Source organism: Ascaphus truei, chromosome 11 (genome assembly GCF_040206685.1).
Source record: "Ascaphus truei isolate aAscTru1 chromosome 11, aAscTru1.hap1, whole genome shotgun sequence".
Lineage (NCBI taxonomy): Eukaryota > Metazoa > Chordata > Amphibia > Anura > Ascaphidae > Ascaphus > Ascaphus truei.
This window is the reverse complement of record NC_134493.1, coordinates 53,650,249-53,667,549: the sequence shown is the minus strand read 5'-3', so window position 1 is coordinate 53,667,549 and position 17,301 is coordinate 53,650,249. Positions and strand designations below refer to the sequence as shown.

General features: G+C 48.8%; 1 protein-coding gene across 5 annotated transcripts in view; it reads right to left on the bottom strand.

Moving 5' to 3' along the window:
- CREBBP (CREB binding lysine acetyltransferase) overlaps nt 1-17,301 on the bottom strand; it is a 76,389-nt gene that overhangs the window by 19,154 nt on the left and 39,934 nt on the right. For 3 of the 5 annotated variants that reach the window (XM_075566354.1, XM_075566356.1, XM_075566357.1), the window contains exons 12-17: nt 16,253-16,377; nt 12,601-12,780; nt 6,070-6,489; nt 4,536-4,700; nt 3,481-3,661; nt 3,242-3,360 (exon numbers count right to left, since the gene is read on the bottom strand). In XM_075566354.1, the coding sequence (XP_075422469.1) occupies nt 3,242-3,360; nt 3,481-3,661; nt 4,536-4,700; nt 6,070-6,489; nt 12,601-12,780; nt 16,253-16,377 (1,190 nt within the window). The remainder of the gene's footprint in view (nt 1-3,241; nt 3,361-3,480; nt 3,662-4,535; nt 4,701-6,069; nt 6,490-12,600; nt 12,781-16,252; nt 16,378-17,301) is intronic. The other 2 variants (XM_075566358.1, XM_075566355.1) reach the window with 1 other exon arrangement.

The window sequence follows — 17,301 nt, the reverse complement described above, 5'->3', positions numbered from 1 at the left end:
GTTGCTCAGTGGATTAGCACAGGAATACAGAGCCTGGCACCCATAGGACTGGGTTGCTCAGTAGATTAGCACAGGGATACAGAGCCTGGCACCTGTGGGTTGCTCAGTGGATTAGCACAGGGATACAAAACATGGACAGCTACAGAAGAGCAGGAACATGGAGATTTGCACCTACAGGACTACGGGGCTCAAAGTACAGCCACAGAGATGGCACCAGCAGGACTATGCCGCTAAAGGTACCCGTGTACTGGGGCTGGTGAAGAGAGAGAGTTTGGTAGTCTAAAACATATGATCGAGGCCGTTTGGCCGTGACCAAATCTCCGGCGGCGTTTAACCGCTACTCGCCTCGCTGCCGAGACCTCCCGCCGCCGGCAAGGTAAGTCCTTAACCTTACCCTAAAAAGTGAACTGTGTAACTAGCTTCCCTATTCCATCCTTGGGGGCTAGTTTACACCGTTGTGTACCCTTCCGGTCACGATTTTCCATCGTAACCGGCATCCACAGACGCCTACAGGGGGCTTTCCTTCCACACATGCGCACTAGCTTTGGATACCACACCACTACCCGCATACATGCGGAGGCGATTCCTGCAGCAAGCGCTACAGAGTGAGTCCCAGCGCGCGGGATCTACACATGAACGGAACTGAAACTGCCCCGAACTGTTGAACATTTCGTAGACTCGGACACGCATTTATCCTTACTTACATGTAAGTTATTTTATTGCTTCATTGTTTAATACATTTACAATTTTTCCTTACCTTGGTGCGCTCCTGTGATTTTTTTCTTACCCTAAGAAACCCTAATCTTAACCCCTTCACCATTATCCTAGTAAGCTTAACCCCCTTACCCAAAAACCCCTTCCCCTAAACCCTAACCCCTTCCCCTAACCGCTAAATTAACCCTTACATTAATTTACCTTAGCGGAGTGCTGCGGGTCTCTCTGCGGCCGAACGCCGGCAGAGACTTGGTCGCGGCGAGATGCCTGCGACCAAATGTCCTATTCTGGAGTTTGGCATGTAACTGGCCTGGGCCGCATGTAATAGGTGCACGTAGGGGGCCTGAGCCGCATGTAATAGGTGTACGTAGGGGGCCTGGGCAGCATGTAATAGGTGCATGTAGGGGGCCTGGCAGCGCAGAGGGTTGGAGTGGGCAGCATGTAATAGGTGCATGTAGGGGGCCTGGCAGCGCAGAGGGTTGGAGTGGGCAGCATGTAATAGGTGCATGTAGGGGGCCTGGCAGCGCAGAGGGTTGGAGTGGGCAGCATGTAATAGGTGCATGTAGGGGGCCTGGCAGCGCAGAGGGTTGGAGTGGGCAGCATGTAATAGGTGCATGTAGGGGGCCTGGCAGCGCAGAGGGTTGGAGTGGGCAGCATGTAATAGGTGCATGTAGGGGGCCTGGCAGCGCAGAGGGTTGGAGTGGGCAGCATGTAATAGGTGCATGTAGGGGGCCTGGCAGCGCAGAGGGTTGGAGTGGGCAGCATGTAATAGGTGCATGTAGGGGGCCTGGCAGCGCAGAGGGTTGGAGTGGGCAGCATGTAATAGGTGCATGTAGGGGGCCTGGCAGCGCAGAGGGTTGGAGTGGGCAGCATGTAATAGGTGCATGTAGGGGGCCTGGCAGCGCAGAGGGTTGGAGTGGGCAGCATGTAATAGGTGCATGTAGGGGGCCTGGCAGCGCAGAGGGTTGGAGTGGGCAGCATGTAATAGGTGCATGTAGGGGGCCTGGCAGCGCAGAGGGTTGGAGTGGGCAGCATGTAATAGGTGCAAGTAGGGGGCCTGGCAGCGCAGAGGGTTGGAGTGGGCAGCATGTAATAGGTGCATGTAGGGGGCCTGGCAGCGCAGAGGGTTGGAGTGGGCAGCATGTAATAGGTGCATGTAGGGGGCCTGGCAGCGCAGAGGGTTGGAGTGGGCAGCATGTAATAGGTGCATGTAGGGGGCCTGGCAGCTCAGAGGGTTGGAGTGGGCAGCATGTAATAGGTGCATGTAGGGGGCCTGGCAGCGCAGAGGGTTGGAGTGGGCAGCATGTAATAGGTGCATGTAGGGGGCCTGGCAGCGCAGAGGGTTGGAGTGGGCAGCATGTAATAGGTGCATGTAGGGGGCCTGGCAGCGCAGAGGGTTGGAGTGGGCAGCATGTAATAGGTGCATGTAGGGGGCCTGGCAGCGCAGAGGGTTGGAGTGGGCAGCATGTAATAGGTGCATGTAGGGGGCCTGGCAGCGCAGAGGGTTGGAGTGGGCAGCATGTAATAGGTGCATGTAGGGGGCCTGGCAGCGCAGAGGGATGGAGTGGGCAGCATGTAATAGGTGCATGTAGGGGGCCCGGCAGCGCAGAGGGTTGGAGTGGGCAGCATGTAATAGGTGCATGTAGGGGGCCTGGCAGCGCAGAGGGTTGGAGTGGGCAGCATGTAATAGGTGCATGTAGGGGGCCTGGCAGCGCAGAGGGTTGGAGTGGGCAGCATGTAATAGGTGCATGTAGGGGGCCTGGCAGCGCAGAGGGTTGGAGTGGGCAGCATGTAATAGGTGCATGTAGGGGGCCTGGCAGCGCAGAGGGTTGGAGTGGGCAGCATGTAATAGGTGCATGTAGGGGGCCCGGCAGCGCAGAGGGTTGGAGTGGGCAGCATGTAATAGGTGCATGTAGGGGGCCTGGCAGCGCAGAGGGTTGGAGTGGGCAGCATGTAATAGGTGCATGTAGGGGGCCTGGCAGCGCAGAGGGTTGGAGTGGGCAGCATGTAATAGGTGCATGTAGGGGGCCTGGCAGCGCAGAGGGTTGGAGTGGGCAGCATGTAATAGGTGCATGTAGGGGGCCTGGCAGCGCAGAGGGTTGGAGTGGGCAGCATGTAATAGGTGCATGTAGAGGGCCTGGCAGCGCAGAGGGTTGGAGTGGGCAGCATGTAATAGGTGCATGTAGGGGGCCTGGCAGCGCAGAGGGTTGGAGTGGGCAGCATGTAATAGGTGCATGTAGGGGGCCTGGCAGCGCAGAGGATTGGAGTGGGCAGCATGTAATAGGTGCATGTAGGGGGCCTGGCAGCGCAGAGGGTTGGAGTGGGCAGCATGTAATAGGTGCATGTAGGGGGCCTGGCAGCGCAGAGGGTTGGAGTGGGGATACAGAGCACAGCGCTCAATCCTTTTTTCACCCACTCCAGGTGAGAACAGGAGTAAAATAAAAGGTCTATAGATTCAACGACCGCATTGCCGAAACCAACAGAAAGGAACACAGGCCCTGGACGTGGCCCCCTGTGTGCTACTTACAGGGATTCCCAGCAGAAGAGGGTCCACGGGCTGACGGAAAGGTAAGGACTCCGGATCTTGCCGATACAGGGCTTCAAGGGTGGGCATCAGAGCCTGGCGCAGCTCTTCTGGTTTAAAGACTGCAACAAAGACCAGTGACACCAATTAACCCCATATATTCCCATTGGCATCTCCAGCCTTGCACAGACCGGATAGCCGCCAGGGCGAAAGACGGCAAGAGACTCGAGCTTGTTACGTACTCTTCTTCCGCGGCTGCGATGGGGACGTGGACTGAGGAGTCGTATTGTTGCTCGAGTTGTCCTCCTCTTCCTTGGCCTCCACTTTCAATTCCGGCTTCTCCTCCACCTCCATGGGCGCCTGCTTCCCATCGAGCCCGTCGCCTGTCACCTCCTTCCCTTGAGAGCACAGCTCTTCCTCTACCTGCAGAGGTAAGGGAGGGAAGACCGGAGCTTAAAAAGGAGACCGGTCCTGGAGGGAACCGAAACGCGCCAAAAACGCGAAACGCGTTTCGTAGGCTAACAAGAGCTCTTTGTAGATGAAGTAGACGTTCACCTGAAGGGGAGGACCAGCGAGGTTTGGAAAAGCTCTGGGTCATGGTATATCACCAGATCTACAAAGAATGGTCTCCTGGGTTTATTGAAAGTTATCCTGAGCCATAATAAATCCAACATGAAAACCATGTTTTACCAACTGCTTTTGGTTAGGATTTTATGTCATAATGTGGGGCGGGATTTAACACATGGGAGAATGTAGATATATCCTCCGGACGGAGGTCTTCGACCGAGCCTCTGATTGAGCCACCTGTGCTGAAGCTGGGATATCCTGAAAACCTGACCTGTTGGAGGTGCTTGAGGACTGGAGTTGAGCCCCCCTTGGTTAGCGTGTGGTCTGACCACGCTCCCACAGGATGATGTATGCGTGATTATTGTCCAGTAGGTGAGACAGTGGTGAATGGACATCTATTGTTTACTTCCCATTTGTTTATGCTTAATAGCCTAATAAAACGCGGTTCATTTGTTGCATTCGCATGCACCAGCGCTCTCTCCATATGTTTGCACTGCTCTCTAAACTGGATGCAGCCCATATTTGGAGTGACATCCCTTCTGCATGGTCTAAAGACGCAACAATATGAGGTTGCGCTATGATTATGTAGGATTCCTATGATCATTTTTTGTAAGCTTTTGAATGGTTTACGTTGCTTTGGAAGTGGCGACACTGACAGGAGCCACCACGACCCCGCAGAGGCGAGCCACGAATCGGAAAGCAGCGCAGGAACTTTGGACGCCCCTCTTACCTCCGTTTTGGGCTCCGCATGGTCCTCACAAGGCTCTGGCTCCTCCACTTTGATCTCTGCCTTGATCTCCAGCATGGGGTGGTCGGGTGCCGGCTGGTTGTCAGTGCTGGCGACGGAGGCTGGGGTGGGCACCCGGTTATCAACACTCGCAGCCGCCTGGGATAACTGAGGGACACAAACACACGGGACTGTGAAATGACAGCAGAGTTACAACCACGGGTCCTCCATGTTTCAGGAGGGTCAAGGGTATTGCAAAAAGCACAGAATTTGATGGTAGACCAGAACTACTTGGCCAATCCAGTCGGCCCACTTTCCCATCGATTTGATCCATCGTATTTAGGGTATCCTGTCTACCCCAAGCATTCTTCTATTCCCATATTAGCTTCTACCACCTCTCTTGAATCCACCACCCTTTCGGTGAAGTGCTTCCTCCCATCTCCTCTGATCCTCCCGCGGCAGAGAACGACCACTTGTTCCAGCGCGCTTCGCTATCTCTGAAATATGTTCCTCTCCTGCACTTTGCTGCAAGCCCTTTATGAATGTGAAAGTTTCAGCCATATCCTCCCTCTCCCTTCTTTCCTCTAAGCTGCCCCTTTTAAGGTAATGTAGTCTTTCCTGGTCAGTCTTATGCTGGAGATCAGTGGTGTGCAAGCTTTTTTTTTAAGCTGCAACCTCTAAATGCAAAATGTCCACTACGCCCTCCAAAATGGACGCAAGCCGTCCCTTTCATATACTCGTATCCCTCAAGGTATAACAACTGTGTTGAATAAATCCCAATCCCTCCTCTTCACACCACTTCCTAAACCCACACATTGAAGTCTCTGGTGTGCAGAGTCCTGCTTCCCCACTCCTATATACTAGCAATACCTCTGAAAATGACACGGAGGATACTACCTGCCTAAGAGCTGTCCCTAACCCCCCCTGCACTATCCTAATCTCATTCCTAGACAGGTCATTAGCTCCAAGGGGGACACGGATATCTACCTCTCCCTCCCGTTTTGCTGCCATAACAATTCCCAGAATCCACCCCCTGTCCCTCTGAGCTGTAGCTTTGGCTAGGCATCTTACCTCCCTCTCCCCCCTCTCTACCTGCCCCCAAATCTATACCACTTACAATGGAATCCCCCAAGAGTTGCCGCCTCCTTTGCTGGGATCCTATTTTTCTTCCTATTAATTGCACAACCCCGCACCTTCTCTCTCACTGCAGTTAGTGCCTCGGTGGGGCAGTTAGTGCCTCGGTGGGGCAGTTAGTGCCTCTGTGGGGCAGTTCTGCCCTGCTAGTGCAGCAAAGAAGTTGAGCAGTGGCACAGATTAAGGGATGTGCCAGAGATCTACAAGCCCCACCCTCCCAAAGCCAACAGTCGTTCAAACTCCTTGTGTAAAACTCAGATTGGTGATCAACCTGGAAACTGTTGGAAGAGTTTACACTGCTCCCAACACTTTGCTACAAACATGGTTACTAGTGTCAGGGGCAACAAGTGACTTGCACAGAGCTGAGGAGCAGGAGGTGGTTGATGGCACACATGGTACTCACTGGAGTGCCAGGAGCTGGCACGTGCACGGACGCTGGCTGCAGCAGAGAGGGTTGCGGGGTGGGCACAGACTGGCTGGACACGGGAGTCTGAGGCTGCGGAGTGAGTTGAGCCTGGGCCGCTGCCTGCACCGTGGGGGTGCTCTGCGTCTGCGTGGCGTTCGGGACGGAGCCTGGCGTGGGGGCGGGTGTCTGCCCGGCAGGGGTCAGCGGAGTGGATGGCTGGGCGGGTGCCACCGGCTGGGGTGGGGTCATGCCTGTCGGGTGCTGGATGGGCGGCATGCCAGCCGCGGCGTTGACGGAAGGCGAAGTCTGATGTAGGGGAGACTGGGAGAGCGCTGGGCGCAGGAGCTGGCCTGTCTGCGGCCCCAGCATGTTCATAGAATTGCTGATGGGCAGAGATGCATTGGGCGTCTGTCCCTGCTGGCAAAAGAGCAAAGTTACAATCTGGCAGTCACACCCTGTAAATCCCACATTGGGCCCAATCTGAGGGTGCACTTTGTCCACCTTGTTGCAATTTGGACAGCAAAAGTTTAATATTCCATGTTACATGTACAGTGTGTGCACATGTGTGCGTGTAAAGATAATCAATGCAGTAAAGACCAGCACTCCTGTAGATGTTTAACAGGGATTTTATTAGTGATCGAAGTTTCTGTCCCACGCCTTTGTTGAGAAATTGCTTTATCTTGATAAAGGTCCTTGAGTGCGACTGAAACATGGATCACTATTACAATCCGAGTGCTGCTGGTCATTGCTGTATTTACTTCAGAAGCCTGGGCTCGTGCTGGCCTTCCAGATACCCGTGACAAGATCACCAGTTTTCACGAGTACTTCTCTCCTACCTACCTTTGAATGCATGTAAAAGGTACACGTTTCCTTTACTTCTCTTTCCCCGAGTCCATCCATGGCCACACGCGCGCACGCGCACACACACACGCACACACACGCGCGCGCTGGGGTAGGGCAATGCTGACCTACTAAGGTACATATCCTCCCGCCCTACATTTTCCCATCAGTTAACCAAGCTGTTGAGACAGGAAACAAAAAGATCCTTTCCCCCCATTGCCTCATAGGGAAGGTATGAAAAACGCTCATTGTATGATAACATCGCCTTTTCCTCCTGTGTATAAACAGTACTTCTCCATTTTCAGGATGGGTGTGGTCATGGATGGACTCCGAGAAAGAAATAACGGCAAGGCAATTTCTACCTTTCTCCATCCTCCCCCGTGACACCACACACGCACACACACACTTGTCCCCAAGCAAAGCTCTTCTTTCACTAGTGTCCGAAGAACGTTTCTTACAGAATCTCGATTCTTCAGAAGAATTCCATATATAATGCCCCAAAAAAGTATTGAATGAAGCCACCAGGTCTCTCTTTTCGAGTGATACCCGAGCTCTAAGTACCCACGAAACCTCCATGGTGGAGTAAGCCCTAATCTGAAATGGACATCCCTTCCTCATCTTATACATCTATTTATTCATCTGGACGTAGAAGACAGTGAGGCCATCAAAACCCATCCTTGGACCCTGGAACAATACAATCAATCAATCTGAATGCCTGAAGTGTTTAATCTGTTCCACGTACTATTTCAAAGTTCTGACAGCATCTAAAACTACACAAAGATATATGTCCCAATTTAAAGATAGTCGGATAACACATTGGGTTTAAATTGCGGAACAATTTTCATAATAATTTTGTCTGTGTGTAGGATGAAGTAGGGAGAAACGTAAGACAGTGCTTGTAATTCACCTACACTTCTAGTGGCTGTAATGGCCGTTGAGAATACACTCTTCAAAGTTAGCCATCTATCCGAAAGCTTGTGTGACGGCTCAAAAGTACTTTCTTAGAATGCATTCAGGACTATGTTATAATACCATGGAGTAGTGCAGGACCTTATTCTGGGTCTTAACTTCTGGACCGCAATCATGAATCTCTTGATGTAATCATTGTTAGAAAATGAGTCTTGGAAGAAGATTCCCAGAGCTACAGTTTAAGTCTGAAATGGCCAAAAGTCTGCTTGTTAAAATTCCTAAATTCCGGGAATGTTCTTATCCTAAGGATCCAATCCCTTATTACAGAACTAGGGAAAATAGGCACTCAATACATAGTAATAAACCCTTGAGATACTGGGATTGTAACATTGTGTGGACGTTGAAGAAGAGAAAAAGAAAACGGAGCACTACTTCCAAGCAGATGAGTCAGGCAGAGAGCGTACCCATGAAGAAAAAATATCAAATTTAATGGAACATTAAAAAAGCAGCATATTTGGGCAAAAAACCCACACCTACGCGTTTCGAGCAACGCTCGTTATCATTGTGTGGACGACCTAGTGAAAAAATCCAGATGACCTCTGGAGTCCCCTTTCAATTTTCAGGAGCCAACGCTAGATTAGGGTAAATAACCGGGCATTGTGAAAGTACTGTAGGTCGTTTACCATAGTTTGACAATTGACATTGTCTCAAGGTCTGCAACTATGTTCTCTTCTGTCAAGTAGGCGCTAGGACACATACATCTGTTGCCTCCTCATCATGTTAGAGCCATCTATCATGGGTATCGGAGAAAAAAAATATAGAGGCCAGTGGATAATTCCAAGGGGTTGACATGGCATCGAACAACGGATTCTTCACACCAAGTTCTTCAGCAAAAGATCGGAACCTTGCAGCCAACTTCCAACTCTCTGTAACTTTGAGAAAACATCTCTATCTTCAGAGACCATTCTCCTGGATTGATTAAATTGGGACTTAAAAAGTCCACTGATGTATTCAACCTCCCATAACTTAACTGCCGGAAAATACTGCATACTCAACTCTGGCCATTAAAAGATCTTGGATACTTTCCTCTTGGTTGGCTGACTTCTGGAACCTCCGTTTGGTGAGGTAGGCTACTGTAGTCTCATGGTCCAAAAAAATTCTTAAGACGGTTGTTGATCGACAGGCAGGACAACGGTCTTCTGGCATACTGCTCTGATCTCCAGAATGCTTATAGGAAGAGCCTTTTCCTCCACAACGATTGACCCTGTATGCATATGTCACCCCTAGTCTTGAGACTATGGTGATGGCATCTTAAAATATCATTATCCATTGTGGTGTTCTCATCTTCTTCCTCTTAATAGGTTGCTGCCAATTTAACATCACCTTAAACGTTCCCTTGTCTACTAGGATAGCCTTATTGGTTACTGGGTGTTTTGGCAACTCTGATCTCAACTGGCCAAAATGCTGTTACATTGAAGTCTGAGGTGGAAATGCCCCCAGGGTACTACATCCATGGCCGAAGTTAACCTCCTGAGAAGAAACTCTTCAAATCCACGGTATTGCCTGGATGAGTAAATCATGTAGTTAAAGCAGAATAAAAATATTATGTCGCCGGATACTTGCTATCACTACTAATAAACCCTTTGTAAAGCTCCATAAACCTGTCGCTATTCCAAAAGTGGAAGTGCTTGCCCAGCACGCAAAACCAGAGAGATCTCTAGTGAGAAGTCCTTATCGGAATGTGAAGATGTTCATCATCGAGGTTGATTGAGGCCAAGTACTCCACCTCTAACAATTATTCCATTTTGAATGGTCTTGTCCGTAACCATTTGTTCACATATTTCAAGTTTTAAATTGCCCCAAATTCCCCCGATTTGGGCACCACAAAAAAGTTTCCGTATATTTCATTTCCCTTCTGGGATCCTGAGTCCCTGCTTATTACTCTCTCCAACTGGAACTTGTGTATTGAGTCCAGTAAAGCTCTCTTATGGCAATTTTCCTGAACTCCAAGCATCGCACCTATCTATGATCTGGTAAGCCCAGGCATCCGTTATAATCTGGACACAGTATTCCTTGAACTAAGACCCTTCCCCCTACAGCTGGAATGTTCAACGATGGGAGGGGGGTTGATCACGTTTACTAGAAATGGGCAAATGTGTCAAAATTCGTCCCCCCCCCCCCCAAAAAAAAATAAATCGATTTGCGGCCGAATATTTGAAAATGAAGATGGTGTACATAATTATGAGCGATGTATGAAATTTGGAATGGGGTTTTCAGGCGAGGGGGGGGGGGGGAGCGGGGGATTAAAAGATAGGCACGTATTTTACCAGAGTCTCACGTCTCTAAGGTGGGTTTGAGGGGATATACATATATTATTATTATTATTATTATATTATATATAGCACTTGGAACTCTAGTAAAATAGGTCTAGTTCTCTCTGGAACTTCTGGGTGAATCGAATGTCAGCGTGAATGGTGGCGGACAGGTGAACTGCATACATTCGAAAGAAGGTCGAAGAATGTTCTCTCTTTAAACCAAGCCGCGAATATCCGCACCTGCTAAAAAAACGCCACATTCGTGGCGAAAGTCTGTGAATAATTTGCTCATCTCTATTGCTTACTCCTTTCCTCAGCAAGACAGATTTCGAACCGAACAGGCATGGAATGGTCTGCAGGGTTTGTAGCTCTTGTATTCTCGAAAGAAGTTCGAAACCTGTTAAAGACTGATCTTCTAGGCCTCTTCTCCTGGGAGGTAGGAAGTGCACAAATACAATCTAATGCTTCAACAGAGAACGGACTTGAAGCAAACTTGTTAGTCGAAAAAACGTCTGCTGTCCAGGACCGAAGCCATAGCGACCTTATAGCAGACATTGTAGTAGACTTCGCCAACAATAGAATAGCGGCAAAAGATGTATCACACAAGAAATAAACCTCGCCTCCCTTGTGGGAGAACAATCCTCGAGTATCTACTCACACCAGTTTCCAAACGTTATTCTTTCCTTGCAGCCGAGATCTTCAGGGTTCCACGAAACAGACCATAGCTGCCTTATAAGCAAGACCAATAGTTCTATACTGTTCTCTATGCAAACACTCTATTCTGCGGTCCATTGGATCAGAGAAGGAACCAGAATATGGTCCTGAGGGCAACTTTCACTACTGCAGGATCCAGTCAGACACGGTGAGGATTAAAAAGCCCCACCCCCCCCCCACACGTGAGTGGAAATAGCCAAGATTCAATGATTGCCATCCAACCAGCCATGCCGGTCCATGGGGCAGGTCCCAAACATGTGTGCAAGACCTCTGTGTCATGGTGGCGTGCCCTGCATCGGACCCAGCAGCACAGGAGTCCTTCCTGCTTCACGGCACACTTCCATGGCTAGTGGCTCTGTAAGCTCCGGGGAACTTTAGGAGCTGCTCCCAGTCCTGCAGCTCTGACAGTGGCCCCCAAGGACGGTCTCGGATAATTCGCCACCGCAACTCTGCCACAGGCACTTCACCGCCGTTTAGCCGCCAAGGTAACCCCTAATGTTAACCCATTAACCTCTGACTATAAAACCCCTCCCCTTAAACCCTAATGCAAACATTAGTCTTTACCCTAAAACCCCTAACCTAAAAAGCTTAACCCCTTACCACAAAACCCAAAAGTTAACCCCTAATGTGAACACTAATCACTTGCCTTAGGTGGCTGACTATCCTTGGCGACTGAACGGCAGCGGTGAAAGGTCCCATTCTGCCCTAGAACACCTCCGTCACCGCTGCAAACAGAAAGGTAGAAGCAAGAGTCCCAAACATGCATCCTCCAAGTACAGGGCTGGACAAACCACCGACTGAAGGATGGAGGGAGGAGGACATGTACCTCCGTCGGTCAGCGTTGTCCCACCACAGCTGGGAGGAGACAAACTCCCCACGTGTCTGGTCATGGGGATAAGACACAAAGAATTGTATCTTTTACCCCTTCACTGCCAGAGGGGCCTGGAATGCTCTGCAGTCCCTTCTTGCAGCAAAGTGGTAATCCCTTCCGAGAACCATGTTAAAGGGATAATCCCTTCCTAGAACCATGTTGAGAGTAATCCCTTCCTAGAACCATGTTAAGAGGGTAATGCCTTCCTAGAACCATGTTAAGAGGGTAATGCCTTCCTAGAACCATGTTAAGAGGGTAATGCCTTCCTAGAACCATGTTAAGAGGGTAATGCCTTCCTAGAACCATGTTAAGAGGGTAATGCCTTCCTAGAACCATGTTAAGAGGGTAATGCCTTCCTAGAACCATGTTAAGAGGGTAATGCCTTCCTAGAACCATGTTAAGAGGGTAATGCCTTCCTAGAACCATGTTAAGAGGGTAATGCCTTCCTAGAACCATGTTAAGAGGGTAATGCCTTCCTAGAACCATGTTAAGAGGGTAATGCCTTCCTAGAACCATGTTAAGAGGGTAATGCCTTCCTAGAACCATGTTAAGAGGGTAATGCCTTCCTAGAACCATGTTAAGAGGGTAATGCCTTCCTAGAACCATGTTAAGAGGGTAATGCCTTCCTAGAACCATGTTAAGAGGGTAATGCCTTCCTAGAACCATGTTAAGAGGGTATTGCCTTCCTAGAACCATGTTAAGAGGGTATTGCCTTCCAAGAACCATGTTAAGAGGGTAATGCCTTCCTAGAACCATGTTAAGAGGGTAATGCCTTCCTAGAACCAGTGAGCTATGGCATTTTTAATTGATAAAATACAGGAGAAATATTTTGACTCCAATATTTTTTTGAAAGGCCTCCATCACCTTGATCTTGCTTACCTGCGACACTGCAGCCTGTGCTCCTGTCTGCCCCAGTCCCACGCTCAGAGCCCCGCTGCCCGTTAGGAACTGGCTCTGCTGTAGGAATGGGCCTTGCGTTTGGGCTGCACCCATTAGGTTGTTAGCGTGTGGTCCCATCATGCTCTGCGGCTGGGACATGCGGGAAGGGGACATTGCCATCTACGGAGAGTGGAGAGGGTCTAAAGTCAATGATTAAACACTACAATGGTCAAGCAGAGCGGACTTCATGTTCATGTTCATGTTGCAGCCAGCACCCACAAGGATGGCCACTACTTAGACCTGGTTTTCACTAAAAACTTTTCTCTCTCTGATTTCTCCATTTCCCCTTTTCCTCTCTCTGACCATTACCTCATCTCATTCTATCTCGCTTCTCCCCTTCTCCACCTCCATCTACCCCCCGGTTCTGCAGAAACCTGCGCTCTATTCACTTACCTGACTTTGAGTCCACTTTAAGCTCCACCCTCTCCTCTCTCAGCTCTGCTACAGACCCTGACAACCTGGTCAGGAACTACAACTCTGCCTTGTCCTCGTCTCTTGATCTACATGCCCCGCTTTCTCTCTGCCGCACTCGCCCTTCTAACCCTAGACCCTGGCTAAATTCCCACACGCGCATGCTGCGTTCCTCCACTCGTTCCTCTGAACGCCTCTGGAGGAAGTCTCACACTCTCGCAGACTTCCTTCACTACAAATTTATGCTATCCTGTTTCAACTCTGCCCTCTCGCAAGCTAAACAAGCCTATTTTTCTGCACTAATCAACATGCACAAGTCTAACCCACGCCGACTGTTCTCTGTCTTTGATACTCTACTCAAACCACCCTCAGCTGCCTCTCCTTCCTCCATCTCCGCTCAGGACTTTGCTGACTATTTTAAGGAAAAGGTGGAATCCATACGGCAGAACATCCCCTCTGTTTCTTCCTCCCATCCTACACCTCTTCCTAACTCTCCTCCTGCCTTCCTTGACTCCCTTTTTCCACTGTCTCAGAGGAGGATGTGTCGCTGTTGATCGCCTCCTTTCACTCTACCACTTGCCCTCTTGACCCCATTCCCTCCCATCTCCTAAAACCTCTAGCTCCTACTATAATCCCTACGCTCACACACATTTTTAACTCCTCCCTCTGCTCTGGAACCTTTCCATCCTCCTTCAAACATGCAACAGTCATACCATTACTCAAGAACAACAAGCTTGACCCTACCTGTCTTTCTAACTATCGACCTGTCTCCCTCCTGCCTTTTGCCTCTAAACTCCTTGAACGTCTTGTATTCTCTCGCTTGCTCCATTTTCTCAACACCTATTCTCTCCTAGACCCTCTACAATCTGGCTTCCGCACTGCTCACTCCACCGAAACAGCCCTCACTAAAATAACTGACGACCTCCATGCTGCCAAAGACAGAGGTCATTACACTCTGCTCATATTACTCGACCTCTCTGCAGCATTTGACACAGTGGACCACCCTCTTCTCCTCCACATTCTCCATACTCTAGGTATTCGGAACAAAGCTCTATCCTGGATCTCATCCTACCTCTCCCATCGTACTTTCAGTGTCTCTTCTGCTAACACCTCCTCCTCCTCTATTGATCTCTCTGTGGGGATACCCCAGGGCTCTGTCCTGGGACCTCTTCTCTTTTCTCTGTACACACTCTCTCTAGGTGACCTAATAACATCTTTTGGGTTTAAATATCACCTCTATGCCGACGACACACAAATATACTTTTCAACACCTGTCCTTACACCTGCTGTACAAACCAAAGTTTCTGAATGTCTCTCTGCTATATCATCCTGGATGGCCCTTCGCCGCCTTAAACTCAACATGGCTAAAACAGAGCTCCTTATACTTCCTCCCAAACCTGGCCCTACTACCTCCTTCCACATTACTGTTGGAACTACAATCATTCACCCAGTAGCCCAAGCACGCTGCCTAGGGGTCACACTCGACTCCTCTCTCACATTCGCCCCTCACATTCAAAACATTTCTAAAACTTGTCGCTTTTTCCTCCGCAATATAACAAAGATACGCCCTTTCCTCTGTTGCTAGACTGCTAAAACTCTGACTCAGGCCCTCATTCTCTCCCGTCTTGATTACTGTAACCTCCTGCTGTCCGGCCTTCCTGCCTCTCACCTGTCTCCCCTACAATCTATCCTAAACGCTGCTGCCAGAATCACTCTACTCTTTCCTAGATCTGTCTCAGCATCTCCCCTCATGAAATCCCTCTCCTGGCTTCCGATCAAATCCCGCATCTCACATTCCATTCTTCTCCTCACTTTTAAAGCTTTACACTCTTCTGCCCCTCCTTACATCTCATCCCTAATTTCTCGTTATGCACCATCCAGACTCTTGCGTTCTTCTCAAGGATGTCTTCTTTCTACCCCCTTTGTATCTAAAGCCCTCTCCCGCCTTAAACCTTTCTCACTTTCTGCCCCACACCTCTGGAATGCCCTTCCCCTCAGTACCCGACTAGCACCCTCTCTATCCACCTTTAAGACCCACCTTAAGACACACTTGCTTAAAGAAGCATATGAATAGCACTGTGGATATTCTGAACACGATACATAAAGCTTGGCCCCCTGCAGACGCACTTACCAGAACTCCCTCCTACTGTCTCTGTACGTTCTACCTACCAATTAGACTGTAAGCTCCTCGGGGCAGGGACTCCTCTTCCGAAATGTTACTTTTATGTCTAAAGCACTTATTCCCATGATCTGTTATTTATATTATCTGTTATTTATTTGATTACCCCATGTATTACTACTGTGAAGCGCTATATACATTAATGGCGCTATATAAATAAAGACATACAATACAATACAAGATTTAATAGATGTGTTCACCGTCAAAAGTGGGAAACTGCTAAACAAATTTATACAACTAATGTAACATGTGCATGTATACTAGGGAATAACCAACTACAGGCATACCCCGGTTTAAGTAAACTCACTTTAAGTACACTCGCGAGTAAGTACATCTCGCTCAATAGGCAAACGGCAGCTCACGCATGCGCCAGTCAGCACGTCCTGAACAGCAATACCGGCTCCCTACCTGTACCGAAGCTGTGCGCAAGCGGGGAGACTATAGAGCCTGTTACAAATGCCTTATTTACATCAGTTCTGCACGTATATGACGATTGCAGTACAGTACATGCATCGATAAGTGGGAAAAAGGTAGTGCTTCACTTTAAGTACATTTTTGCTTTACATACATGCTCCGGTCCCATTGCGTAGGTTAATGCGGGGTATGCCTGTATACATCACCCAACAAGGAACCTGGATAGAAGGCAACCAGGAACCTGCATAGAAGACTCGGCACAATCGGTATCATGAAAATATAGGATGCATAATAGTCCAAATGTGACACCAATGTTTCGGTCCCCTATGGGACCTTCATCAGATCTGATAAAGATCCCATAGGGGACCAAAACTGTCACATTTGAACTACAATACATCCTATGTTTTAATGATACCTATTGTGCAGAGTCTTCTATCCAGGTTCCTGGTTGTCTTCTATCCAGGGTGATATACATTTGGTTATTCCATAGTGTATGTGCACATGTTTACATTTGTTGTTTAAATTGGTTGCGTCATTTCCCACCATATATATATTACATACACAACAAACAAATAACTATACACTCACGGCTGGCACTGAGCCCATGTTGTTCATTTGCGTAGGGTGGTTGAGCGGGGATGCTGCCCGGGGTCCCAAGGCTGCTGAAGGCATCTGCACGTTCCCGATAGGCATGGTGTTAAACTGATTCATTACTGGAGGCCCACCACAAAGGGGAGGAACACAAACACAACAAACATGCTCGTTAGCAAGCGCTAATTAATAGCTAGCCTTCTGGGAGTTATTCATTATGAAAAGATAAAAGAACTAAATCTGAGCTCTGGGGAATGTGTCCCTGCAGCTCATATCTAGGCGAGACACTTAATAACTAAATAAGTCAAATAAATTAATTAAAAAGAAAAATAAATAAATAAAGATGCAGACCAAGCAATATCCTACATGTGTTTTTTTTTTAGAAATCAGTTCTGTACTATAATGTATTTTCTCAAACAACTGAATGAAATTTTTAATGTATTATAATATAACAAGCATTTTTTGTTTCTATAGCAATCATTTACAAAGTCACATCCCCTTCCTCTTCTGAAACTCTCTGGCACACCCCTTTTTGAGCCCTGCCCTCTCTCTAGCAGTGCACCAATTGTATCTAGTGACTGCCTGGTCACATGATCTTCCCCACAGAACTTTGCATCTTTTTTTCCTCGTCTGCTGCACTGACAGCCATTTAGTGAACCCCCGAGCCGAATCTTCGCCGATTGATCACAGGAGAACGTATCGATCGGCAATTTAGCGAATTACTTATCATTGTGTGAGGATTGTATTGATGCACATATTATAGGGGGTTATTATTATTATTATTTTGTGTTAAATGGCAGCTTGGACTGCTGCTTTAATGCAGGGTTCTCAACTCCAGCCATCAAGTCCCCCCCCCCCCCCTACAGGTCAGGTCTTCAGAAAATCCTTGCTTCAGTACAGGGGACTCAGTCGAAGACTGAGCCGCCTTTGCTGAAGCAGGGACCGAGAGCCACCTTTGCTGAGGCAGGGATATCCTGAAAACCTGACCTGTTGGGAGAGTCTTGAGGACTGGAGTTGAGAACCCCTGACAATGCCAGATCGGTCCT